This window comes from Varroa jacobsoni, unplaced genomic scaffold, assembly GCF_002532875.2.
Source record: "Varroa jacobsoni isolate VJ856 unplaced genomic scaffold, vjacob_1.0 scaffold_1468, whole genome shotgun sequence".
NCBI lineage: Eukaryota > Metazoa > Arthropoda > Arachnida > Mesostigmata > Varroidae > Varroa > Varroa jacobsoni.
The window spans coordinates 160,968-188,876 of NW_019214370.1; the positions used below are offsets into that span (position 1 = coordinate 160,968).

Genomic DNA, 27,909 nt, shown 5'->3' on the forward strand with positions numbered 1-27,909 from the left:
CAAAAAATTCGCCAGCAGCTGCGATGTTCGTGCGCCCAAACATAACCCACGCTCCCATTTCGTCCTCGTGAATGGTCGGGTCGGGGCGCTTAGGTGATCATAGCTTTGCTGCTCTGTCATATGAGAGACGCTACAACCGTGCGTATGAAGTAAGAGCTAGTTTCGACCTTTCGCTCACGGCGTGTCGTCGGCTATTCACTACCCTCCACTGCTATACGGTAGGTAGTGTAATGAGCCACCGTGTAAGGCTACCTTTTAAAATGCTACCGTTGATCTTACAAGACTTACGTTCGATCGTTTCTGTTGCCTTTGCATCGATACAGCAACGTGTTCAGTGCACTATGGCAGCTAACTGTTGCCCAGTTTTAGCTGTGGGTTATATGGTTTTTGGGTTTTGTTAGGTCAATAGTGGGCCTATACACCGTAGCTCTAAAAGTAGCTCGGCTGCTTCTTACGTAACAGTGGTGACAGTCTGTTATCTACTTTTAGGTAAAGGAAACAGACAAAGCTGACCCACAGAGTTAAGACCCACGTAGAACTAAGCTTACTATTACTAATAAGAGCAATTGCCGCTGCGTGGATATGTGCATGTGTTCCTTTGTGTGTAGTTCGTCGAGTTGAAATCAGTGACTGCCAAAATGCGCCAGATCTTCTGTACAGGTCCCTTTTGGGAAAAGAAGTTTTGGGGAGACGAACCGCCAGTGTTGACCGAGTGCTTCGAGAATACCGTACTCGCGTTTCTGCCCGCCCTGTTCATTCTGCTCGGAGGCATTATTTACCTCTACTGCAAAAAAACACGGCCAAGAAAAAGACTTCCAGTTACTATACTACACTGTGCAAAGCTTATTGCCAGTGTATTGCTCGCTATCGTGCATGTGTACGGAATTTATTATACGTTCACGAGTCGGACAACCAGCCAGTCTGACCTCATCGCCGAATTTCTCCGGGTCCTAAACTATGTGATGGCCTGTATCATTTTAGTAACCGATCGCAACCAAGGCATAGCCAGCTCAGTATTCCTATCAGTATTTTGGCTAGTCACCCTTATCTTGGAGATGCCAATTTATTATCGACATCTACTTAACGCATTTGGGCCTTCGGGGATCAATTTACGAAGATTTGACTCACAGGAATACATCATTTGGTGCACCTCTTACCCCCTTGTATTTGTAGAGTTCACACTTACAGCATTCACCGAAGAGACCCTGCAAGTCCCCAAGAAACACCCTAATCGTAATTCAATTTACACAGCCTCACCACTCTCAAAGGTTCTGTTTGGCTTTTTCACGAATTTCATTATCACCGGCTACCGCAGAGAGTTAGCCATTAAGGATCTGCCGCAGCCTTTGGACACCATGCAGTCTGACTACTGTTACCGAAAGTGGGTAAACGTTGTTGACACGTATCAGGCAGCGGGGAAGAAAATCTCTATAGTACGATCAGTTCTCAAGACCTATTGGATTGTAATTGTAGCTGGCTGGATCCTCGAACTCATTTTCGTGGTGACCAGAGCGACCACGTTTATCGCTCTTAATGAGCTGATTCTCTATATGAATGAATCAAACGAACCAGTATGGAAGGGATACGTCTATTCGGTTTTAATTTTTATCGTGTATGTCATCTCATCAATGATGATTCGCTGGGGAGACTATATCTTTGTCAATCTGGGTCTAAAGATTAAAGCGCTACTAATTGCCGCAATCATACGAAAATCTCTCAGAATCAATGGAACTCAGCTTGGAAAATATACTGTTGGCGAGCTGGTCAATATGTTATCAGTGGACGCGGACAAAATCAACGCATTTTCATTCTATGTAGGCATCATGGTTGGTTGTCCGGTTTATATAGTTATATGCACAGCTATGCTATGGAGCTTCCTTGGTCCATCGTGTCTCGCCGGGATTTCCGTAATCATCATTATGATGCCTCTAAGCGGAGCCGTAGCGTCATGGTGCCGCAATGTTCAAGTTAAACAAATGAACCTCAAAGACTCCCGGCTGAAATATATCAGCGAGATTCTATCGAATATAAAGATTATCAAATTTTACGGCTGGGAACCGCCATTCATTGACCGCGTACAGGATGTGCGCTATAGAGAAAATGGTCTCCTCAAACGCTTTGCCTATCTAACAGCCACCTTAAGATTCTTCTGGTCGGTGACGCCGTTCCTGGTGTCGCTGTTCGCCTTTATCGCTTACCTCTACGTAAATGATTTAACTATGATCGAAGCTAACGTAGCCTTCGTGTCATTATCACTATTCAACAGCATGCGCTTTTCGCTTGCTGTCATTCCGGATGTAATATCAAATGCAGTGCAAACCCTCGTGTCCGTGAGGCGAATCGAAGAATTTTTGAGCGCTGAAGAATTCGTTGAAGATCTCGTTGGTTGTAAACCCGGTGCAGGAAATTCGATCAATTGGCAAAACGCTACGTTAGCTTGGGCTGAAGACGATAGACCTCCTACTCTTAGGAAGATCGATTTGGCTGTCAAAACCGGCGAGCTAGTAGCTATCGTAGGAAGGGTGGGCTCTGGCAAGTCCTCCCTATTACAGTCCATGGTCGGTGACCTCAAGCTGCTTCAAGGTCGAGTTGACCTACTGGGGTCCGTGGCATACGTACCACAGCAGGCGTGGATTCAAAATGCAACTATTAAGCAAAACATTCTCTTTACGAAGCAATACAATAAGCTTACATATAGAAAGGTCATTGATAAGTGCTGCTTATCGACTGACCTCAAGATTCTCCCTGGTGGCGAGCACACCGAAATCGGAGAGAAGGGCGTTAACCTCAGCGGGGGGCAAAAGCAACGCATTTCATTGGCTCGAGCTGTCTATCAGGATCGTGATATCTACCTCCTTGATGATCCTCTCAGCGCGGTGGATGCACATGTCGGTTCAGCAATCTTTAAGAACGTTATCGGTAACACTGGTTTGTTAAAGAACAAGACACGTGTATTGGTTACCAACACGCTTTCAATCCTTCCAAACGTCGATCGCATCATTGTGCTAAAGGATGGCGAAATTACAGAACAGGGAACCTATCAGGATCTCAAGAATTCCGTGGGGGAATTTAGTGAATTTTTCAATGAACATACCAAGGAGATGAGAACAGATTCCGAACCTGAACCTTCGAACGTTTCCATTTCCTTTAACCGATCGATGAGCGGTTTACCCGACGACAGTATTCAGCCTTGTATTGATCAGAGTGTGCAAAAATTGGTTGCCGAGGAAGCCATGCAATCCGGCTCGGTTAGTTGGGCAGTTTATGGGCAATACCTGTCTAAAGTTGGGGTTACACTCTGCGTCATAATTGCTATTGGCTTCGCAGGAGCACGGACCTTCGACATTTTATCTGGTATTTGGCTAAGCGACTGGTCAGAAGAAAAAGCCGGCGAAACAACGGAACACTATGCTAGTCGCAAGAAACGAATCCTCGTCTATGCTGTACTAGGGTTACTTTATGGGACGTTCTCTTACATCGGCACAGCAGCTCTGGCAAACGGAACTATCACAGCCGCTCGGAAGCTTCATAACATCATGCTGCAAGCTGTAATTAAGGCTCCCATGAGCTTCTTTGATACAACTCCTCTGGGAAGATTGCTGAATCGCTTTGGAAAGGACATTGACCAGTTAGACATCCAATTACCGGTTGTGGCCAATCTATTTCTAGAAATGTTCTTTCAACTGATCGGCGTCATGGTGCTCATCTCGCTGAATGTCCCCCTTGTTCTAGCTTTCTGGTTTCCCCTCTTGGTGTTGTACTTCATCTTTCAGAGGATCTACATGAGGAGTATTCGTCAATTGAAACGCATTGAGTCTGTGACACGGTCTCCAGTGTACAATCACTTCTCGGAAATGATCAGTGGTCTTAGCAGTGTCCGGGCATATGGAGCTGAACAGTCTTTTATCGGGTTGTCAGACAGTAAGGTTGATACGACGCTAAACTGCAGCTATCTGCTTTTTCTAGGTAAAATGTGGCTTGGTACACGTTTAGATATAATTTCAAATTTTATTGTCCTGGCTGGAAATCTGCTTCTTGTCAGTAAAAAAGGCTCTATCGTTCCTGGAGTGGCCTGCTACATTGTGTCATATTCAATGGGTACTTCGTTCGCTTTCAACTTCATCGTTCATTACGCATCAGAAGTCGAGGCTTCCATTGTAGCTTCGGAAAGAATCGAGGAATACGCTGATGTCAACCCCGAAGCTGAGTGGACTGTGGAGTCTAGGCCAGACTCGGATTGGCCTAAAGACGGTTGCGTAAAGTTCGACGAATACTCAACTCGGTACCGCGAAGGTCTTGACCTCGTACTTCGGGATGTTAACCTTGAGATCAACAGAGGTGAAAAGATAGGTGTCGTAGGTCGAACCGGAGCAGGAAAATCGTCTCTGACGCTCTCACTATTCAGACTTATTGAGGCAGCTCACGGTCGCATTCTAATTGATGATGTAGACATATCTAAAATTGGACTTCATGATCTCCGACGACGACTCACCATCATACCACAAGATCCGGTCATCTTTTCAGGCACCCTTCGCGTCAACATCGACCCCAACGGCTCATATACTGATGAAGACATCTGGAGTGCCCTTGAAAGGGCTCACGTCAAATCTCAGTTTGTCGGTACAGGTCTCGAAACCGAAATTGCTGAAGGTGGCAGCAATCTTTCAGTGGGCCAGCGGCAGTTACTGTGCCTAGCCCGAGCGATTCTCCAGAAAAAGAAGATTCTCATTATGGACGAAGCGACGGCCGCAGTCGACGTGGAAACAGATGCGCTAATTCAAACTACAATCCGGAGGGATTTCGCTGATTGCACCATAATCACGATCGCGCACCGTCTAAACACGATCATGGACTCCGACCGTGTAATCATTATGGACCAGGGCCAGATAGTTGAACAAGGTTCACCTGCCGTTCTTCTTCAGAACAGCCAGTCACATTTCTACAATATGGCCCGTGAGGCGGGGCTTGTGGCTGATGACTAAATCTTCCTAGAAATCAGCGTAGGTTGGCTTGTGAAATGGACGGCTGTGTGCTGAGCGTAGATTTTTTTGCTACTCACCGAACAAATGTATCTTCCGCGCACACGAATTCACAAAAATATCATAGATACAATGATGAGCATGTCAACATGACCTTGTTGTTGCACTTCCATAGTTGCAACGTAACTTCTTCAACAACGAAGAAATTAGCTGCACATTGTACACAGCTGACGTAACTGAAAACAACATATTTTCTACCGTGTCGCAATAACAAACAGATATGATAATAGAACGTAATAGTGTAAGCGCTCTATTTTCGTGATGATAATACTAATTGCCTACACTAAGGACTGCTATTTACGGATCAAGATTAAGCACTAGCTAATGTTATTAATGGATAAAAGAAAAAAAAATATTTTCCCAAGCCAGGTGCTACCTTGAGTAACGTGATATGTTTAACTATACAGAGAAGCTTCCAGACTTCTAAGCAGTACAAAAAAATACGGCCAATAGCCCAAAACAAATGGCAAGCACTATAAGTTAGGCGCGGTCTATTTCAAACGATGGTAAAGTAACGATGATCCGTAACGCTTGTAAATGTCACTATACATAGTGTACGCTATATCAGGGAGGTTTCTTTGTACCAGCTCTCATTCATATATTAGAGTGATGGTACCTTACTGTATAGTAGATAATGAACGTTATACCTATAGACGTCATGAAAATGTAAGATTTTCTATTAAGAAGAATCTAGCAAGTAATAAACGGATAGAGTTGTATATATGGTGTCTGTTAAACACAGCCTTATGAATGCAACCTCAATAAATCTTAAAGTAATTTATGTACAACGTTCTTGGGGCGTGTTGTCCTTCTACTCACAATAGTTCCTCATTACGAACTAACATAAACTAAAAAATTTAATGAATTTTTTTCCAGCCACGGGGTGAGCCACAATGATGAAGGGTCACACTGTGTTAATACTGGTCAAACGTTCCATTATCTATTTGGTCCGAAAATGGAATCGAGGTGAGAGTTTTTTTTGGAAGCAAATACCGAATTTCGTAATTAATTGAAAAATTCCAAATTTACTACTGAGGAGGTCTATTGTTTACATTGAGCTTACATTTCAAGCAACCAATAGATCTCTGTACTTAGAATTCTCAGAAGCTCTCAACGGCTGTAGAGATAGCGTGGGGAAAGCCTGGCTGATTAAACAGAAAAGTCAAAGTGAGATCAATATCTTAGTTAGGACACTAGCTGTATATATCACTGATAGGTTACCGCGGCCATGTTTACGACACTGTGCCTTAAATCTGTCCTCACTAAAGGCTGAACAGCTAGATAGCAAAGTGAACAACACAGCGTAAGTTTCCTTGTGTTTTCCATGCAATGCAAACGTCTCTATTCCTCTTCTATTTATCGTATAATATCTTATGTTCTAAAATTATGGCCGGAAACAAATGTCTAAACAGATTGAACCACCTATGCATCTCCTTATGTACTAGTTCCAGTGCACCATCATCCACTGGGTCTTATCAAACACACTGGGCGTGAATTTTAGATGCTTTTTTAGATTTTAGATAGAAGATGTCAGCATAAAAATGGAAATTCGTATCTTTTCGAAATAAGTCGAATATATACTTTTTCCAACACGTACTCGAGTATGGGTGTTCTTGCCTAGATAAAGGGCCTACACGAGGGCCTATTTGAGAGGATGAAATTTTGAGCGCTTCACTATCAAACACGAGAGTAGCATTGCACCTATAAAAACAGAGAATTGGACCCGACAAGGATGCCGATGCCCAGAACTAAAGATTACACTCCTGATAGTTGGAAGCGATCAATACTAATAACTCGTTGAGTTTGTCTCAATTGTTTAAAAACGAAAAAAAAAATCGTGTAGCAGTCGCCGATCTTTTTTCTTGTCGCCGCTCTTTAATCCCCATAGACGACTATAGAGACGAAACGCTGCGTAACCTTTATCGCTGTTTGAATGAAAAGTTAAAGTTTCTTCTTTTCTACTTCAAGGTTCGACGCGCTGTAGAAACTAATAAATAACGTAGCTTTCTTCTTTGTCAGAGAAACCATTTTTTTGGTACATCGATATTTTTTAAATACCGATAGATCCTTTTTAGCAAAGAATTTTTGATCTATGCAGTGCCACTCAGATTACAAACCGCTGTCTGTCTCGTAACGCTTTTGGATCAACTTACCTGTATGGTTCTATTTTAAAGTTGCGCTGCGTTTTAACTTTCCAAGATACTATCAGGATACATCGAGTGGCTGGAGATATTTTGGCTTTGTTATTGTTGGTTGTTCAGACCATACGGGTCAGAATGAACGGAAAGCGAGCGAGCCTAATTGACTTCCGCTGAAATTCGAAGCTGCTTGATTCAGATAAAGATAGGGAACATACGAAATAGCTCCTTTTCCAACAAAAAATTTAATGCACTCAAGTCAACCACAGAAATGGTGGCTCTCCGCACACTATACTGGAACAAAGTTCATCTGGAACTTGAACAGAGTGACGAATTAATTGAATGAATGTGGCAACAAATGCGCTAAAATGATTCGACCCCTCTGATTTTATAACTTACCTTTGTCGATGTTGACAACGAATCTATAAAGATTATATAATAGAATGTTCGACTACAAGCCAGAACGAATTCAGGATATGACGATTCTACGAAAAAAAGCTCACTTAATCCTTCACTGGGAAAGGCCTCGTTTTTGGGTTACTAAATAAATAGACTAGCTATTGGAAAGCATTTTTCAAGCGACTGAAAACGTTGAGATCTATTTACGAGGTCAAGACTGTACTAAGTTCATCGTCGGCGCCATCTTTTCCGTCAAGCAATTTCAAGTACCAATACGGCGAAAGTACGTAGCTGTGGATCGCACGTTCCTGCCCCTGAAGAGTGAGAGTAACAGTCATAATCGTCATTATGCAAATGAAGTGTAATTTCAACTACATATATTCATAAAATACATGTGCTTGGCGGTGTGTTACGTATAGGTCCTTAACAAAATACAGGTCATTGACACCGGCTCGGTTATAAGTAAAACCTATTTCCAATCTACCCTCCAACGGAGCACTGGCGGAATCATAGTAAATAAGCAAGCTGAAACTTCTGCGTCGTAGGTGCCTACCAGTCTTCATGTTTTCTGATTAATGAACTGTCTAACTGGGATCCGGTGTTGACAAGGTAACAATACAAGTTTCACTTCATTCAATGATGTTTTAGCAATTCAATTCCGACAAGCTCTGCCGGATACCGCTGCACGACAACGACTAAGGCTACAGGCATGTCTTCTCTTAAAAACACTTTTTACTATACTGTTTCTATACACCGCAGTATCTCTCTATCAATAGTTCATTTTCATCGTCTCGTATTTTCGCGTTCGACAAAGCACCTAGTTCATCCAATCCATCCAGCAAAATCTTTTCATTCATAAGCGGTCGCTAACACTACCCTCTTAATCCCCTACCAGGGTACGCTTCGTTATAGCCCCTGATGCTCGGATCCTTCGTTGCTTTGACATTCGGTCGTATTTGCATAAACACAGCGCACTCGCATGAGTTAGCTACCTAGCTATAGCAACTGCAGGGACCGAAGAACTTGCAACGCTTACTTACCACAACATCGCGATCGACTGTTACAGTTTTCTCACCAGAGTCGAATTTCTCGCCCCTTCTGTTCGTTGCCCCCTTTATCCTTCACCACAATCCCGTCCAAGTTTTCTCTGCCGGGGGGTGGAGGACAAGTCGCATGTTCCAAGGACTCGGCCCGAAAGTCGTCGCACGTCTCCTTTATCCAGGTATTGTCGTGGCGTCTTGTCGCTGCAGGACTGTGAGAACTGCCGCTGTTACGGCTGTCAATGCCGCTCCCGGCGCCGACAGAAGACAAGTCTCTTTTGACAGAGCTCCTGTAGGCAACAGCTAACAGCTTGCTGGTAGATTCGCTTCGTAGACGGATAGTGGGCGGGTGTAGCCAGTTGATCCGGGAGGATTACCCAAGACCTCTTTGTCTGTTCCGCCACCGGAAAAAGAGAAAGTTTAGAAAATGAAATGATTTTGAGTGAACGAACAGACAACAGGCAACCAACCCATCAACCAGCGAAGCAGGCGCCGAGCAAGCAAGAAACTGGGCGACCAAGCCTGCCATCCACCAGCCTGTACGTAAAACGAGCAATTGCTTCAGCAGCGGGGAGTCTTGCGACGAGCAAACGGTATCGGCGACAGCGTCAACAAAAACTGAATACTAAATATATATATATATACGGTGTAAGTATAAGCGAACGAGTGATATCGGTGGGGCAAACACGACGAATGCCTCTCTGCCTCCGTGAAAGAGACCACCGCGGATCGCAGCACGACGACCACGAAAGCACCCGCGGCCATAACTGTGCTGTGTATTGGATCTGATTAAAATGAAAAGGACAAAAAAGACAGAGTAAAAATGCTGCAATGGAGCCAGATGGAAAGACGATTAGGGCGCCACCTGCTACATTTACGCTTACCAGGGTACACGTTAGGAAACAACTACGCATACGGAGAAATTAGTGGCAATAGAAAAACAAGCAATAAACAAGTTCACTTTACGCGCCGAGTTTTAGTTGTGCAAAAGAAATCAAAGACAGGAAGCGCAGCTGCAGTTAAATGCGCAGAGTCTCGAGGTGAAATATAATAATAATATAATAAGGTTGAGCTTTAAAGAAGATCAAAGGCTAGATGTTGAATCAAGCGAGACGAAAATGCAGTGGTATATTTACGAAAAGAGCTAAAAGTCTTTTTAACTGGTCATACATTTCCTTCCGGTGACGAAAAACCGGGTGACTCATGGCAGGCATTTCAGGTCAGGACCCAAATAGCCATCACCTTAGAAATACCTTTAGATTAATTTTGTCAGAAGGAAACAGGGCGAAATGATGCCCGATCCTATTTATATATTATAAGGTATAGTTGTATACGCTAATGATTTGCCCGAGTCTACTACGGTGATTGCATCAACCGAAGGGGTGAACTGTTGCTTCTACTATGACCATGCGGGTTTAATGGTGCCCATTTATAGAAAGGATCAGAAAAACGCTGGGAAACTTGCCAGAGAAGCGTCTTCCTGCACAATACTGAATTTTTGCTGTCTACCAATGTCGTGAAGATTGTCGTTATACAACAATGTCCTGATAGGACGCTTGGGAAAATTATAGAAGAGCAATTCCGAAAAATTGCCGATATAGAGAGTGTAACAATTTTACCGATGCTAACAAAAAGCAAGTATTTTCAATAGGAAGCTACGCAAACGTACGGTTAGAGGTGAGGCGTAAAATACCTATTACGATTTAGAAAATGCGACGGGTGCTTAGCGCTGTTTCATCGAGTAGGTCCCCCTCGCAAATTACAAGGAAAATCTAACTGAATTTTCAATACGAAATAGTATAGGTCATCTTATAGCTAGGGTGTACCGATCGGTCTCGAAGGTTCAGGCTTAAGGACATTCACTCTCCAATTAAATTAGCTAGTTCCAAAAATATATGGAGTCGATTGCAATTGATAAAGACTTGGAAAATGTTTCTAAAATATACAGTGCCTTTTAGTTTCTATTTTAATTAACATTTCCGACAAGAGCCGATACTAATTTAATTTACGGATCAGGCTAATTAACATTTATTACTAGATAGGTCTCGTTATAGGGCTGGTAAGGCTTAATTGTACAGTTTTTTTCAAAGAACAAACTTACCGCTAAAATTATTGTTCACTATGGCTCAGTAGCTTGAAGACCCAAAGAACGTGCGTAACTTATTTGCATCTTTACATTTTGATAGGATTGTGAGGCGAGTTGACCTTTGATGATTAGCACCGATAATTGGTAGAGGTCCAGATAATTGAAACTTATCTTAATTGTTATCACACTGCTTTGATAACTTCATCGATCTTTTTTTTTTGAAAACTCACTAAAAAGGTGTTCGATAAGGTTGTTTTAATGGTTAGCGATTGCAATTCGTTTGGGGAATATAATGATACAAGCCTATTTCAATATCTTCAAAAGAACTAATGTAGTACAGCTGTTCTAACCGCAACGGTAGTTTTAGTAGGACATGGTTCAAGGATCATCTTAGCCTGAACTTTTTGAGGACAAGAGGAAATTCGTTAAAGAATTACTTGAAATATACCTAGCATAATTATTCTGTTGAATTTATTTTCATATTATTTCAATCTAAAAGGTAATAGGACATTTATATACTTAATATAGTAGTCTCTACCGCATTTATATAGGCTAAAGGTACACGACTTCAATGATGGCCTGACACATTTGTAGAGAGTTTACATAGTATGATGATTTTGCAACATGGGCTTGTGCAAAACCTTCGTACACTGCGATACCTTTATTCAGTCAGAATAAATCAGGGCAGGGCAGATCTTTCCTATTTTCTAGGTGAATGTTATCGTAATGCCAGGCTTGAATGTGTAAATGCGTCCACCTTCAAGCATTCTGAGCTTGTCGCATTCAGTTGAATATCATTGTTCTACGATTAGATTTTAACCAAAGTTTTTCACCCTCCTTCATCCTTTTCGTTATATGCCCATCATAACCCCTTCTTTTCTAAAAATCCTTTTGCTAAAAAATCGAACGACATACACCCATATACGCTGTCGGAAGAAATATATACAGGGAAGCAAAGCTATAATGAAGCAATTTGTCCAATTTTGCCATTATTGCCGTTGGATCGCGACGCTGTTGCTCGTGGGTTTACTGTTCCTGATCAGGCAATAGTGTCCGTCGGTTGGAAGTAGATCAGGGGGGAAAGGAGAGCAGGCTTACAGAGTATTTTCCCTTGTACGCTAGTAGATTCATGGCGCTGGAAAAATCGGTATTTAGTGGATCCAATCGTCTTTGTCACTATCATTCATCGACTGTCATTAACATTGATCTGGCGTCGCGCCAAAGTAACACGTCTCATCCTCTCCAATTTTTCAATCAAAGACGTTCTATCATAAGTTCATCTCGGGCCTTATTTCTCTATGTAATTGGGGTACAAAGTACAGAGATTCGCTGCTTTCATTGAAGGAACACGACCGAAGAGTAGTAACTTGGTCTGTATTACTACAGAAATTATTCGTTTGTGAACAGATAATACAAGGGGCAACGAAGACTAAGTACTTGTGTGTGTATACAGCCTTCAGCAAATAGATAATGTTGTTGTGATGTTATTATGATGACTACGCTGCGGGTTCAACGAAGCTACGCATGGATTTCGTAACTGAACGGTACGCATGTCTGGAACATATAAAAGGGTAAGATTTCTGTCCTATGACATTTGGTTGGATCCGATGGCAGAAACCATCAACACGCAGCAAAAATGTCGATTAGACTATGTTAGTAGGCCATTTTCAATAACATTGTTTATCCACGCTGATATGTGCACATAAAAATGATAATATAACATTAACGTAGATTGTAGTTAAATTGTCAGCTTCAACTTACGTTGATGTTTCGACTTTTCACAGATAGCTCACAGATCCGACTTTTGGCATCGATTTCAATCATTTTCATAATCTGCGGCGGATCCTTTAGTATCCTGGCAGTTTTCTTGTCCCATATCATCCAACTAGTGGGTCAGCTTTTTCCTGTCTTTATCAATTTTTCGACTTTTCTGAGCCACTCAGCCTCACTCTGAGAACATGAACGGCTTCATCTTCGCCTGAAATCACGCCACTAATGTGGCTGCCGTTCCTCGTCTTTCCTGCAGCGCAGACATCATCCCTACGGCATTACTGCGATTCAGCAAAATCGATAAACATAATGGTGCCCTCTAGTCGACGCTCATTGTTGGCTAACAACTCTCTTTCTCTAATGACGGCTAGAGGCAACAGGAGCAAGCAACAGATGGGGTCTTCACTGGGCTTCGCATTGCGCTCGATGAGATCAAGACAACGGCCAGGAAAGCCGGCATACGAAATGACTCAGAGAGCTCATGAAGATTTCTGTCTGCTATTGCTGATCGTGTTTCGAAAAGCATCAGTGCTTTTGCTGCCTGGTTGTTGCTTGGCGAGGAATAATGGTTTTCGTCGGTGACAGCGGCAAGGATGATGACGGCTGGCTGATTTTGCTAACAATGGCGTCGGCAAAGACCTCAGAAGCTGAACAAGCAACCGGAGTGCCCACAGCTATTTCTAATGGGTTGCGTTTCACGTTTTTGGTGCTTTAATGGTAGGCAAAGCTTTTTGCCATCATTTTGAGCGCGTGCCGGTCGACCTGCAACCGTGTCACCTGGGCAGCTTAGCGCGTCAGATAGTGCGCTGTCAATAGGGTAAGTTGGAAATGTATATATAGTACGTACATCTTGCTGAATGGCGGGCGGGATCAGAAATATGCGAAGACCAGCGATTGTAGTGATTTCGACATGAAAAATGGTTTCTGAAGACTACTAATTTGTGTGTGAATTAAATATATACCAGCTTCAAACAAAGATTGTATGTTTGCAATTTCCGTATTTGTTATTAGTGTTATCAGATTGTGTTCCTGTTGTGCCAGATATTGCTATGGTAGGTGCTATAATTTGTAACTTAGCTGTCAACTATAGTAAATATAACGGAAGACCACTCAATACATGGATTTGACCTCTGGGTGGATATAACGTTTGGAAACAACCAAAATAATTTAGCCCCAAACGGCAAAGTAGCAATGTTTTAGAGACTGGACTTGTTTTTCTACATCCTTTAATGTAGTAGATTTTTCAAGGCTATTGATTAAATGAATAATACCAATAAATTTCTAAAATAATAAAAAGTAATAATTCTAAAATAACAATAAAAAAACAATGGAAAATATTCAGAACGGTGACCAACGAGGCTGCTCTTAGGTCAGCAGTCGAAATGTGCATTGATTAAACGGCCGATCGACTTTGTTTGCACGATTTCGTCTGGCACAAACAGGTCATCTCATTTTCAATGTAGCAGATTTTATGAAGCGAACAATTACTCAATCTAATGGCCTTCTCATTGTTTATTTCTCCCACGATCAGATAAGGACGTTATCCAATAAAGCGTGTTTGGCCAGCTCGAAACGGAGCTGTATTTAATACAACAACATGGTCAATAACGTGAAGCACCTAGAGGTCCGTAGCGTCGCTCATGATTGACTGAAGGCGTACAATTTGCATTATGGTCACAGACGGAAAGATTGAGGAACACGGATTAGGTTATCAGAGATATCGCTCCGATTGTATGGATTTAATTGAAGTCATTTAGCAATTAGGATAAATCTTGCTTAGCTACCGTATAGAGTACCGCTGGTGATGTCTGTCTACTCAATGGAAAAGTTCTTCTTTGGACAGTGACGAACGTTGCTGACACGGAGGTCAAACACTAAGTCAAGGTCGGGGATCGATCTAGTCTCATGAATACGAGCTTAAATAAACGTAATTTGTCAGTAATAATAATGTTTATTACCTTCGTGATGGCATGACGTATGGGTCAAGCATTAGCTCTTTTATGCCTGTCATACGTATTGTTTGTCAGAAAACTTCAAATTGGTCTCAGTTAACGTAAACATATAGAATAGGCAGCGTAAAAACCGTGTCTTATTTTGGTTCATTAGTTAGACTTACAGGATGGCAGAAAGTAGGAAGAACAGATAGAACATAGAACGAACTTGCATAATTTATCGCTTATGAAAATGCTGGCCCCCATTGAAACCGAAAACAAAGCGTATAATCTGCGATCTATCGCAAGCGGTATTGAATCTAGACAATTGAATATTTCATAAAATGGGGCTTAAATCCCCACGGTCGGATAGTGTTAACGCAGTTTGACGGCATAGCAGTGAGTATTATGAAAAGCTCATCATATCATAGCCATGGCTAGGGACATGGCTAAGCGTCGGTCGTGCGCGAATATTTTAAGAACCTTATGTAAGGAATCATTTATTTAGGTAGGATTCCATCATATAGTCGAGAATGGTTTGTTTATTATGCGAAGGAGTTCCCTCATTGGTTTTTTTTTATTGCTCATTGCTCTTTCGATTTGATCTGTTTATCCGAGTAGATGTCGCCAGAAGGCAGATAATGGGCAAATATCTTATTTTAAAAGCAAATTATTTCTTCCAGCTGTGAAATTACGTATTGCTGATGAAGTTAGCGTAAGCAAAACTGTCAGCGGTCCTCTCCAGATATAATTTTCCGTGTAATTTTCTTTGTGAAAAGTTAATATTTAACTATATATCGTCAAGCACATCAAAGACATACGAGCAAATGGCAATTCTTCAATGAAATCATCGCAGTCACGTTTTAAGCTTAGGACGGCCGAGATGCGAATGCCGATACAGAGCTACTGGAAGTTAGTTGTCCTGCGTAGTGCCTAACAAGTCAAGTACCATATGTAGAACCTGGAACTTGAAAAGTGAGAGTTACAAAAGAGCAACTATTCCACAAGGTGTATAGACCTAAGACTTTTATGACTCTTCTGGAATCGATCTCGTGGTAAACTAGTGCTAAAATCGGTTCCAATTCTATAGAAACGTTAACTAAAAAACAACGAATTCTCCTCGAAGTCTGTTAAAGTTGTTCTTTCCTTTTATTATCTTTTTACTAGTATTGAGCACTATCTTAATCGGAGCATTTTCGCTCCCTGCAATTTTAGTAGTTTGTTTTTTTTCTCTTTTTTTTTTTTGTATTATCTGTCGTTACGACACAGGTCGTAGCAATAGATAATGCCAATGGTAGTGTCATTCAGCTTTATTCCATTACCTGCCTGTGCGGAATCACGACGTTTCCACACAAAGCTATTATACGAAACACTGAATTGTACCCCACAGCATCGAAGAGCATGTGACCTTTTATCGTTATATTATAGCTTTTTTCGTGCATAGAAAAACATGGGTTTACCTCATACGAATATCTAGAGCACACCCATATAAACTAAGGTAAATGGGCTAATTTTGTCCTAACGATTACATAATGCGTACGAAATCTGCTTAAACAATATAGATTATATTGTATATATATAATATATAATAACTAGAATGATAGTAATAAAATGTCACAGGGTTCCTTTAAAGCGTTTCATTTGCCATTGCCGTACATTTGGTCAGTATATTTCACTTAGTTCTGTCATATGTATAATACTGCCGAAGAAGCGAGCGGTCTTCACGCTACTTCTTACACAATAGGATGTTATACTATCCGCTTGATCATGATTGCGGACTCAACTATTCCTAGTTTAAATGCTAAGGACCTGGCGTGAAGCATTCGTCTCGAGTTGTAGTAAACGCGGCTGCCATCTCTGCCAAAGTCGAACGAAGCTCAGTGAAATAAAAGAAGTATAGATTCCCCAAAACGATTACCCACTGCAGCCTTGCGGACATAAAATTTAAACGAAGTATCATCGATGCTGTCTTGAAGGTTGGCGATCCCTTCGCTACGATATTATGAAGATGGATAATTAGCTTAGTAAACGTTTTTACCTTTTCCTTCGTGAGGTCAAGATCAATGAGCAAGGTTCGTAGTCACAGTGCGGTGATGCTAACTAATACGGAGCGTTCTCGTGAGCAAATATTCGAAGCAAAATATCCCAGGTTGAAAAGGTGGGTATTTAGATTGATCGGCTCGTTTAAGTGTGCTTTAGATTCTGGATCATTCTAAAATTGTTGCACAAAGTCGGCAAGGTTACCGTAGGTTTTTCTCCAAAGCTGCAACGAGGCATCCACATGCTCCCTAAAAGGCTTTCTCAGGCCAGAAATTCACATATATAATAGTTTTTTTTTTTAATTATTGACGTGACGCCACCCTCTTTATAGTTTTAGCCCGCAAAACTTGGCGCAATGCGAGTTTCAGCCTTCAGGCCCAAACTAACATTAATTTTTACGGAATCCGCTTATTATTTTGGTACTTTAATCAAGGAGAAATATTAAAGGTTAAATAGATCATGCAATGGTCATCACCGTGTAGTATAGATGAATTATAATATTTCACTATGATTTTAAATAGTCAACCTTCCACAGCCAGTGCTAATCGGTGACATTACGGTGGTTCCTGAAATAGCCTATCGCTCTCCTAGAACCTATCACATCACCGGCAGCAAAACAAATAATCCATGCGAAAAAACTTATAATCACAATAAGATTTCAATATAGGTCGCTGAAGGGAAGGGGTAAAGATAGGGTTACAGTGTTCGAAAAAAAATAACTTAAAACCTGAGTCCAGAAAAGCAGGCAAAAGTAGGCTTACGATTGAAGAAGAGCTGGATGATCAGCAATGCGCCTTAATAATTCATTAAATCATATCTATGATAATAGGCGCAGGAAGAATTATTGATTTTCAGCAGGCCTTCCTTAATCAAGCTGATTGAATTGTGCAGATTTGTTGTACCAGTTGCATCCGCAGAAAGTTTTGGCTCTCTAATATGACGCGCTTCATTACGAGAGGAAATCACAACTGCGTTGATCTTGTCGATAATTTCTTTCGAACAATGGTTGATACTTTCGCCATTAAGTAATTTCAACTAACTAACTAACTTAAAGTAGAATTTAACCTAAAAACGCACAGGACTTTCAGGGATCACGTGGCAATATGTAGATATTCTTGTGGAGTTATTCGCACTTAATTTCGGCATGTGGAACGTTAGCTTTTGTTTGTTCAGCGTACGAAGTAGCTCTGAAGTTGCTTTACGCAGAACAGGCCATCATAAGACGTGGGAACTTGTAGTTGGCCTCGCTATTACCTAAATAAACCATGACTGAATTGCGAATAGAACGCTCAACGTCATTATATTATGTTGAGTGGGAAAAAGAAGACTAATTATCCTATTTAGTTTTTCTTTCGTGCTAAGTTACGCCACTGTGCTCGTTTTTATAATGTATCCTATAATAATTATCGAATGTATTTTGCCCCTTTTTGTAGCCGAGCATATCTTATGCTATTCAAGTTAATCATGGCGATGCTCCACGAAGCTCGATCGAAAAAGTCTAGCAATACTTTTTCGCACATATGTCTACTTAGCTACGAACAAAAAAACAAATGCTATTCTACTTCTTTGGCTGTAACTTTGTAACTTTGGCTTTGTTGCCAACCCTATGACACCTATAATGATCGCTATTTCTTCTCGAACGCTTAGAAATTATTATGCCGAGTTCGTTGTAACACAGTTATTCTATTGACATCGTACTGATAATATACTATGTAATTAATTTTCCTTAATACGAATAAAACATATTTTCAATTACCTATTACTCTAAGTTGACATTAAAGATGAATTGATCATTTCGTTGGTTATAAAGCCGTTGCATTACCAGATACTGTTCTGTCAGTTTACGTTGGCGCAATACGCCCCATAGATTTTCAGCGGTTCGTGCTAGAGTTCCAAAGGTTCGGACGCAGCAATGGACCAACTGAAGTTGCTGATCTTCATCACAAAACGCCAGTCTCATGATTCATTAGACGTTAAAAAGGAATCATTGAGGTATGTAGTGCTCCTTCAGTGTGGGGGGAATATGGCGATACACGAGTTCTCACAAACTCCGGCCGGGTAATTCAAATGGTGAAGGGCCGCCATCAGGAGCAATAGCAGCAGCAGCAGCAGCAGCAGCGGTACAGTTGAACGAAAAAGAACACACAGGATGATTTTCTTTAGAAGAGCAAAATCTTTTGCTCCAACGACTATAGCAGGTTCTATTTTCTTTAAGGTCACGGCCTAACTAGATTTACTTGTGCATACAGAATACGGCTAGTAGAATCAAAAGGGCATCTTGTTATGGTACGTAGGCGGGGACAAGTAAGTTTTGGCCAATCCAAAGCGATTTCTTTTTCTGGTTATTTATGATCCGCATGTCAGACGTGTATATACAGGATACTCACGAAGAGTTCGTTGTATGAACTAGTTGTAGATGTCTTAGGTTATAGTGAACAACCAGGTGTCCACGTCTTTACGTGAGCCTGAAAGCAATCTACGTTTGTTTTCATTTAGTTGAAAAACGGTCGTTAGATATTCAGGCCGGGGTGGCAAGCCGTACTTCTATATGTGTGTAAACTACTTGCTCGAAGACATTCACAAGTAACCTGGTGGTAACGTGGTGGCCAGCAACTCTGGCGGACAGCGTCAAATAGCGCAAATAGCCAAGCGCAAAGCTGTCTTGAGAATGAATTTCTTACTCTTAAAAATTCATTTTTCTGATATAAGCACTATGGCGGTCGAACGACCCTTTATTTGCACGAAGACTAAATTTCAATGTCGAAAGCTTGCTTCATTTATCTAAATTTATCGTTTCCTTCGTCGCAGAAACTTTCCTTTGATAGCTTTAGAAGTAAGAACTGAAAATTCTGTTCGGTAGATTAACGAGAAAGCAAGCTTCAGCCTAACGTACGTGGATACCTATTCAATACAACCACGCCTACGGCTGCCCGGGTTAGTTTATCCGAATGTCAACCAAAGTATCCGCTACGGATCGTGTCATGTCGCTTTGGCGATGACGAATGTTCCCGCAAAATCATTTCAATACAGGCCAAGCCTAGGCTCTGCAATTTTTGACACATGCAGGTTATCAAAATGCAGGTTGTCAAAATTGAATGCTTTTACGCCAAATCATTTATTTGGCGCATTTTCATATAGGATTAAACGAACCCGGCTTTTTAGCCCTGAAATGCAATAAATAAAACGCCTGTATTCATAGTATGAAATAAATAGAAGATAAATTTCATCAAATTAGGAAAATCTAAGGTACGCTTACGAAGCTTTACGCATAGCACATAACTCGTCATTAACGCTAGAATTCAGCGCAGATCGGCCTGAAATCTAGGAACGTTTCGCCGAAACGTTGGTCAGACTGTACATTTCACAGACGCGGATAATTTTTTTAATATACAGCAAAATATTTAACATTATAAAAATTATTTATACATTAGTTTGATAGAAGTTGTACGTACGTTGTGAGGCGTTCCTTGAACTGTTTCGTTTCTGATATATAGTATGTTCTGGTGTTCAAAAAAAAGCTTAAGCAGAAGTGTGATTTCTCTACTATGAGATCCTATCGCTAGAAGAGAGAAAACGATATAATCTTCAATTTAAGCTGATACCTTCTAGGCAATACGTAAGATACAATATTAGGTCTTGTATATGATGTGCCGGTTGGCGTTTTCCTATTCGACATCAGCGTGCCAAATACCCGTTCGCGTTTCGGACAATTCGTCTGTGGCTATATAAGATATGGCCAACACATTCATTAGGAGGCCAATAAAAAACGGCCAAAAGAAATCGATATGTTTCTTAAACTTTACATGCCCGGTGATCACCGCTTACCATATTCAGTCCGCTCCAAACTTCAATCCTCCTCCATCGCGCTCTATCTACATGAACTTACCGCATCTTCTATGCACATCAGATAGGGACTCAGACATGCCTCACGATACACCCTGCCGTCTCCACGCTGTTCGTATTCTAAAATGTTGTTACACCTATCAGATCGTCCACATTGCATTGACATTAGTTCTAGAACGGTACCAGCCTTCAACTGATTGTAACAAACAAAAAAATACTCATGAATAACATAGTAGTTATGTTAGAGCTCCAGCGTGTTCAGGTCTACGTTTATTGCTATCTATTAGATTTATTCTATTTGACACTAAAACGTTGTTTCTCTGCTTCCCTTCAAAGCCCATAGTCAATATCGAACAGTAAAAAATAGCTTTGCGGTAAGATTAGATGACAAACGCACAGGCGTAACCCACTTCGGATGCGTTAAATCCTGCTATATGACGCGGGCGAATGTACGAACGCACACGTAGCCACCGACTATTTGAAATATTACGTTTTTTTTTTTCTTTTTTTTGTTTTTTTTTCTTCTATTTGGAGTAGCCACTTGTTATAGAGAATACGGTGCAAAATGCAACTATGTGCGTGAATCGACATCTTATGAAGCCATATCAGGGCGGTCTAACAAGGCAAAGATAAACAGCTGTACCATATGCGATCAGCCAATGTCAGCGGTGGACAATGAACGCCGACGCCGCCACTGGATTACTGAACTGCAGAGTATTACAGCCAGTGATACCATAGAATAACAGATTACTTGTTCATTCTTCGTCGACCGATTCGATGTGTAGCGTCCTAATATCGACCGCTTAACGCGTTTGTTTAATTGTGTAGGCCAATGTGATCTACCTGGGATTTACGTTTCTCTCAAGCGTTCACGCTCCATCCGTTGCTGGAAACAGCTGGGAACGTGACGATCTCCGAAATGTGTAACAAGTCGCAATTGTGCCGCAGAGACTGATTTGGCCTAGACAAATCACATCTAATATTAATTTAAACTTGGTTTAACTCATTCACTAATATATAAAAAGTAAGTCAGTTGCATATGCCTATCGTTGCTGATGCTTGTAACTCTATATTCTCAAGGGGTCGAGCTTCCGAACCCTTAAGGAACTTTTTTTACGTAGTTTGTAAAATGTATTGTTATTATTACTTGGCAAACAAACATACGAATGATCGAAGATGGACAAGCGGAATAGTTCTCGGAACGGTTGTACGAATTTATATGAATACTGACTAACCAGCCGCATCAGAAATCAAACGGACCGTTCTCCCCCAACGAAAAATTATATAATATGGTATAGTTATTCGTTGTATGAACTTATCTACGTTATCTATATTGGTAGCATAATAATTAAACCTGCTTTTAAAAAAAATGTAATCGAAATCAATTGAACTTGAGCCGATTATAAGAATTACTCGATAAATATTATCAGCTAGTGTTTGTCGCGTTCTTCATAAGATCCACATAGAAATAACACCGCCATGTTAGTTCTTTAATAATCGTGATGGAATTAACTACTTTTGGTAAGTTATATTGATATTAAAGGCACGTATATGAATGGGTAAGTGCTGTTTGTCATAGTGAATTAACAAGTTGGGAATATAGAGTTTGTAAGTTAACCATAGGCCCTTGAGCGTGTTACATTGTTTGACAAGAGGAAACTAGTCCTTATGGAAGTTTATAAATTCGACGGCTTCAATTTTGAATAGTTATTATGATTAATATTATTAAACGAGATTCTGGTGCGGGTGAGTGTCTAAGGCGCTTTCAGGGTTTCGCTCAGGAGCCGTTTTATGATATCGTTATCGCAATGGCGGTACCTATTCATAAAATAGAACTTGCATGACTAGTGGTACACTATATCCTCTAAGCGAAAACAGTAATAAAAGGAAGAAATAAAAATATCGTTTATATTCTTGTGAAGGCTTTTTGTCGAAATACTCTGATAATAGGATCAGTATTGTACGAAACACAAATCGGCCCGAAACAATAATTAGTACCTATTATAATTAGTAAGAAGACGCACGTTTCGAATTATGTTATAAGGCCGAAATATTCTACACCTCCGACAACGAAACACCGCAATGACCCTGTCAAGTAATGAGAAAAATAGACTTTTAAGTGTAATTCTTTCCATCGACTACGTCTGGCAATCTGGCCAGCTAACGCTAATGTCCGTACCGCAGCCAGCTATAGCTCAGAACATTAAACTGTACCTAAATCATTCATTCCTGTGCTCGAATCTCCAGCGCGTATGTTCTAATAAGGCCATTCAATAACAGTATGAGTAGATTAATTTAGCAGCGTGAATATGCAAAAATGTCCGAAAGCGAAAGCTCTAGTCTTCTTAAAGGTTCTTAAAGGCGACCGACTGACAGGACCTTTTCTTGGATTGCAGGGTGATCTTGCAAGTCACACACTTACAATGTCCTTCAATAGTGCGATCGGTTGGCATTTACAAGGAACCCTCTTGTTTTGGCAACTTTTAAAATTCTATCTTAATCTGTCTTTTACTAACTAGCGCGTACTCGGGAGACACACACGGCCGTTTATAGCAGGATTTAAATTGGCGAATAGGTCAAGAACAGATTAGCCCAATGTACCTGAGGAGGCAAAAATTGCCATTCGGTGCCGTTGTTTTGCTTTGACATTAACAGAACGATGCTTTACTCTATTTTTCCAGGTCGATGCTGATGACGCGAAAGCCGGCGGTGCAGTAATAATAAGAACGCTTCTAGACGCTACATCCTTGTCCTGATTAGGTCATTCGCCTGTAATCTTGCAGAATACCAAAAAGAAGTTCTTTACGCTAGTTTTGCCTACAGTGTAACAAAAATCGTACGAGATGGTAGACAGCGATGAAAACTTCTGCGGCGGCGACGAGCTGTGGGATGCCAGCCTCACATGGTGGACTCATTATCCACGTTTCACAAGATGCTTTGAATGGACGGTTCTGACGTACGTTCCGTCGGCGTTTCTATGGCTCGTTGCGTCTCTGACCACTGCTCGGACGAATCGACATAAGTCAATCCCGGCACCACTGACATTGTTCAATGTAACCAAAACCCTGGTCGTGTTAGTGATGGCATTGTGCTATTTATGGTCAGCAGCCTGGAACGGACTTCAGGGCCCAGAGAGTGTTCCGTTAGCAGCCATTTTATCGGACCTGATCAACTGCGGATCGTGTGTACTTATTATGTTCATTCAGTATTTGAATAGAAAAGCCGCTATAGCTTCATCGCCGTTGGTCTTCAGTTACTGGTTTTTACTCACGTTTGTTTATCTACCGCGCTATTATCGGGTGCTTGTGGAAACCTTTAATGTATCCGTTACCGGTCAAGTGTCGACGGTCAACTTTGTTGTGACAACAATTACGTACCCTCTTATCGTGACCTCGTTCCTGCTCAACTGCTTCTCGGATTCGAAGTCGCCTGTAAGGGAAAAGCGTAACGTGCGCCCATCACCTGTCTTGACTGCACCTCCATTCTCTCTCCTCGTGTTCGAATGGATCTCGCCATTTATCATTAAGGGATATAAGAACTACATAAGAACTGGTGACCTTTACGACCTGCTGCCGCATCTGAGGTCAGGTCTTAGCTACAAGAAGTGGATCAATCGCTGGGACAGCGAGCTAAAACGAGCCAATTACAGTCCTGAGGATGGTTCGTATGACAAGACCCGGTCACCTCGCCTTTTTGCAACCTTGATTATGAGCTTTTGGCCAACGATCTCGATGGCTTTCCTGACTGTATTTTTGCGTTCACTTATCCGAAGCACACCCGCATTGGTGCTTCACCTAATCACCACTTACATGACGGATCCGTCACAACCACTCTGGAAAGGAGTGCTTTACGCGTTCGCGATCTTCGCCACCAACACAGCCGGATCGTTCTGCTTCAGACACGCTGATTATGCGTTGGCCACAATGGGTATCAAAATTAAAGGAATTCTCATGGCCGCCATCTATAGCAAAGCTCTCCGTATTTCATCAGGGTCTCAAAACAGGTACACAGTAGGCGAATTAGTAAATTTAGTGTCAGTTGATGTTGATAAAGTGCTCAAGCTATGCACTAGCTCCACGTCAATAATATCATGCCCCGTTACCATTGCGATCAACATATACTTTCTTTGGCAGTACCTTGGTCTTTGGCCTTGCATGGCGGGTGTCGCTGTCATTATTGTGATGATGCCGATATCAGGATTATTGGCTTCGAAGAATAGGGCGCTCCAAGAGCGGCAAATGAAGCTAAAAGATCAACGTCTGAAGGGCATAAACGAGATTTTAAATAGTATCAAAGTCCTGAAGTTGTTTGCATGGGAACCACGGTTTACAAGTCGTGTTGCAGACATTCGAAAAAAAGAGATGTCTCTTTTAAGGTTATACGCATACTCTACTGCTGGCACCGCTTTTTTCTGGACATGCACGCCTTTCTTTGTAGGTCTCGTAGCGTTTATGACCTTCGTTTTAATCTCAAGAGATAACATCCTCACGCCAACCGTTGCGTTCGTTTCATTAACCCTTTTTAATCAGATGCGTTTCTCAATGGTAATTATTCCCGACTTTGTCTCAAATGCCATACAGACATCAGTATCCTTCGAACGAATCTGGAATTTCCTTCTTTGTGAAGAAATTAAGCCACATATCATCGGTTCTAATCCAACAAATGGTTACGCTATCACGATGCGAAATGTAACCGCTTCCTGGGGTGCCGATAAGGACAAGCCAGTCATCACAGATATAAACCTCCATGTGCCCAAAGGCAAGTTAGTTGCGATTGTCGGCTCAGTAGGATCGGGAAAGTCTTCTATGCTTTCAGCCATGCTGGGTGATCTTACTATTCAAAATGGCAAGATTGACGTTCTTGGGTCTATTGCCTACCTTCCCCAACAAGCTTGGATTCAAAACTTGACAATCCGTCGGAATATTGTCTTCACCAGCGAGTTCGATAGACGGAGGTACGACAAGGTGCTGGACGCTTGCAGCCTGCGTACTGACCTTGACATACTTTTGAAAGGCGATCGAACTGAAATTGGAGAAAGGGGAATCAATATTAGCGGTGGCCAGAAGCAACGGGTCGCTCTGGCGCGTGCCGCTTACCAGAATAAGGAAGTCTACCTTTTGGATGATCCGCTTAGCGCTGTTGATGTCCACGTAGGCAAAGCCATCTTCACAAATCTCATTGGACCAAAAGGAATGCTTCGTAAAAAGACGCGCGTTCTTGTGACGAACAACCTGTCCGTTTTGCCAGACGTCGACTACATCATCATTTTGAAAGATGGCGAAATCAAAGAAGAAGGCTCATATTCCGAGCTTATTAGCGCTAAAGGGGTACTTGCCGATCTAATGAAGGATTTTAAGCAAAATAGGGACGAACCTTGTGAACACGTGAAGTATGAAGCTTCTGAGAAAAAAATGCTCAAATATGGTGATTCAGGCTGCTCGCGCTTATCTTCCGAATTATTAATCGACGACAAGGAACAGCGACTAGAGAGATTTCAATTTGACACAAAGGAAACGGTCAAAGAGGGCTCAATTAAACTTCAGGTTTACGTCAACTTCATCAAGCAAATTGGATTCTTCTTAACTTCTCTAACCCTGTTCTTTTTTATAAGCTTCCGAAGCCTTGATATCGTTAACGGTATTTGGCTGTCTTCATGGTCAGAGAACAATAACACTAGCCCAGAGAATCGTGACTACAGATTAGGCGTCTATGCTGGTATTGGTTTATTGCAAGGTCTATGCAACTTCTTTGGAGCGGCTTTCCTAGCCAAGGCAGCTATCACAGCATCAACAAATCTTCACAGATTGATGCTGAATGCCATAATGAGGGCGCCACTGTCCTTTTTTGACACGACGCCAGCGGGAAGACTGTTGAACCGTTTCGGCAGAGACCTCGACCAGCTCGATGTACAGCTGCCAGTGATGGCCAACTTCACATTGGAGATGCTCTTCCAAATCATCGGAATGATCGTTCTAATTTCGATAAATCTGCCTATTTTTCTTGTGGTTGCCATACCCGTTCTAATATTATTCGGCGTCCTCAGGCAGATCTTCGTAAAAACTCTTCGCCAAGTTAAGCGGCTTGAAGCTGTAACTCGCTCCCCGGTGTACAGCCACTTTTCAGAAACTATCGACGGCCTATCGAGTATTCGAGGTTTCGGCGTCAGAGAGATCTTCCGAAAGAATTACAACGAAAAGGTTGATATATCACAGAACTGTAGTTTCCACGTGACAATATGTAACTACTGGATGTCGCTTCGACTCGAATTTCTTGGCAATATTATGATATTTGCTATGGTCTTGCTGTTGGTTACAAATCGCGACTCCATTGACTCGGGAACCGCTGGTCTTCTTATCTCCTATTCGTTAGGAGCTGTAGTGGCTTTCAATTTTTTCGTCTACTTCTCGACTGATGTAGAGGCACACCTTATTGCAGCCGAACGATTAGATGAATACATCAACATTGAACCCGAGGCCCCGTGGGCATCGGGCAATCCAGTCTTCGATGGCTGGCCTCCGCATGGGAGAATCGAATTCAAAAACTATTGCACGAGGTATTGTGCCGATCATGATTTGATTTTGCGTGATATAAACCTCACCGTTGAGCCTAGACAAAAAATCGGCGTGGTAGGCAGAACAGGGGCTGGAAAATCAGCCCTGATCCTCACCATATTCCGAATCATCGAAGCTGTTGAAGGCAAGATCGTTATCGATGGAACTGATATCAGCAAGATCGGACTGCACGAACTGCGGTCCCGTCTCACGATTATCCCACAGGAATCGATTTTATTCAATTCAAATCTTCGCTTTAATTTGGACCCGAACGATGAGTATACTACTGAACAATTATGGACCGCCCTTGAACGGGTATATCTGAAACAGTACTTTGAAGGACAGAGTGGACTGGAAAGTCCCATATCGGAAAGTGGTGGAAATTTGTCCGTGGGACAGAGACAACTCGTATGCCTTGCTCGAGCTATTTTGCGTAAGCCGCGTATCCTAGTTCTGGACGAGGCTACTGCCGCCGTCGATCTCGAAACAGATGCACTAATTCAGCATGTCATACGAAAAGTGTTTCACGACTCAACCATCCTGACAGTCGCTCATCGACTAAATACAATTCTTGACTCGAATATTGTTGTGGTAATAGCAGCAGGACAGATTGTTGAAATGGGGCCACCGCAAACTCTTCTCGCGAACCCACAGTCGAAATTCTACTCAATGGCTTGCGAAGCTGGCTTGGGTCTAACATCGGTAGCGCCGCTACGTAACGACCCGTTCGACGAATCGACTATAGTTACAAGCGCAATGGATGGTGGGGAGTGCCCCAAAATCTAGTGAACGAAATGTATTAAGCGATAGAGTCAAAGAAGCCTGCCACAAAGAATCGACCTAGCACAAAGAAAAACTAGTTGGTAATGGGGCTTCTCCGCAGTATACAGGACGTTTCATTATTTTGACGACGGGAACCATTCAGAATAGGACAGATGATTTTACGAAGTTGCTATTTCTGTTTACACAAATGAGACTTCTATTTTATGGGCCAATATACACGAATTGCCACAGCTGTTTGTTATAAGGTATGCATAACTTTCAATAAAGTGATTTACAACTGTTTATATAA

At 41.7% G+C, this 27,909-nt stretch overlaps 1 protein-coding gene and 1 long non-coding RNA gene across 2 annotated transcripts; both read left to right on the forward strand.

The window, feature by feature from the left end:
* Positions 1-226: 226 nt before the first annotated feature.
* LOC111270385 (uncharacterized) lies at positions 227-27,909 on the forward strand. The gene is made up of 2 exons (XM_086972476.1): positions 227-4,980; positions 23,122-27,909. Exons 1-2 carry the CDS (start codon positions 639-641, stop codon positions 27,621-27,623), a joined length of 8,844 nt encoding a protein of 2,947 aa, XP_086828602.1. The 5' UTR covers positions 227-638; the 3' UTR covers positions 27,624-27,909.
* Positions 11,678-14,404, forward strand: LOC111270376 (uncharacterized). Its single transcript, XR_002686280.2, has 3 exons — positions 11,678-12,273; positions 12,729-13,289; positions 14,004-14,404. It is a non-coding gene; the product is annotated as an uncharacterized LOC111270376 (long non-coding RNA).

Excerpts from the sequence above, each read along its gene's own strand:
- LOC111270385 (XM_086972476.1), top strand. The coding sequence starts at position 639 with ATGCGCCAGATCTTCTGTACAGGTCCCTTTTGGGAAAAGAAGTTTTGG. Across the intron at positions 4,981-23,121 it reads GGGGCTTGTGGCTGATGACT|CGTACGAGATGGTAGACAGC; the intron begins AAATCTTCCTAG and ends TGTAACAAAAAT.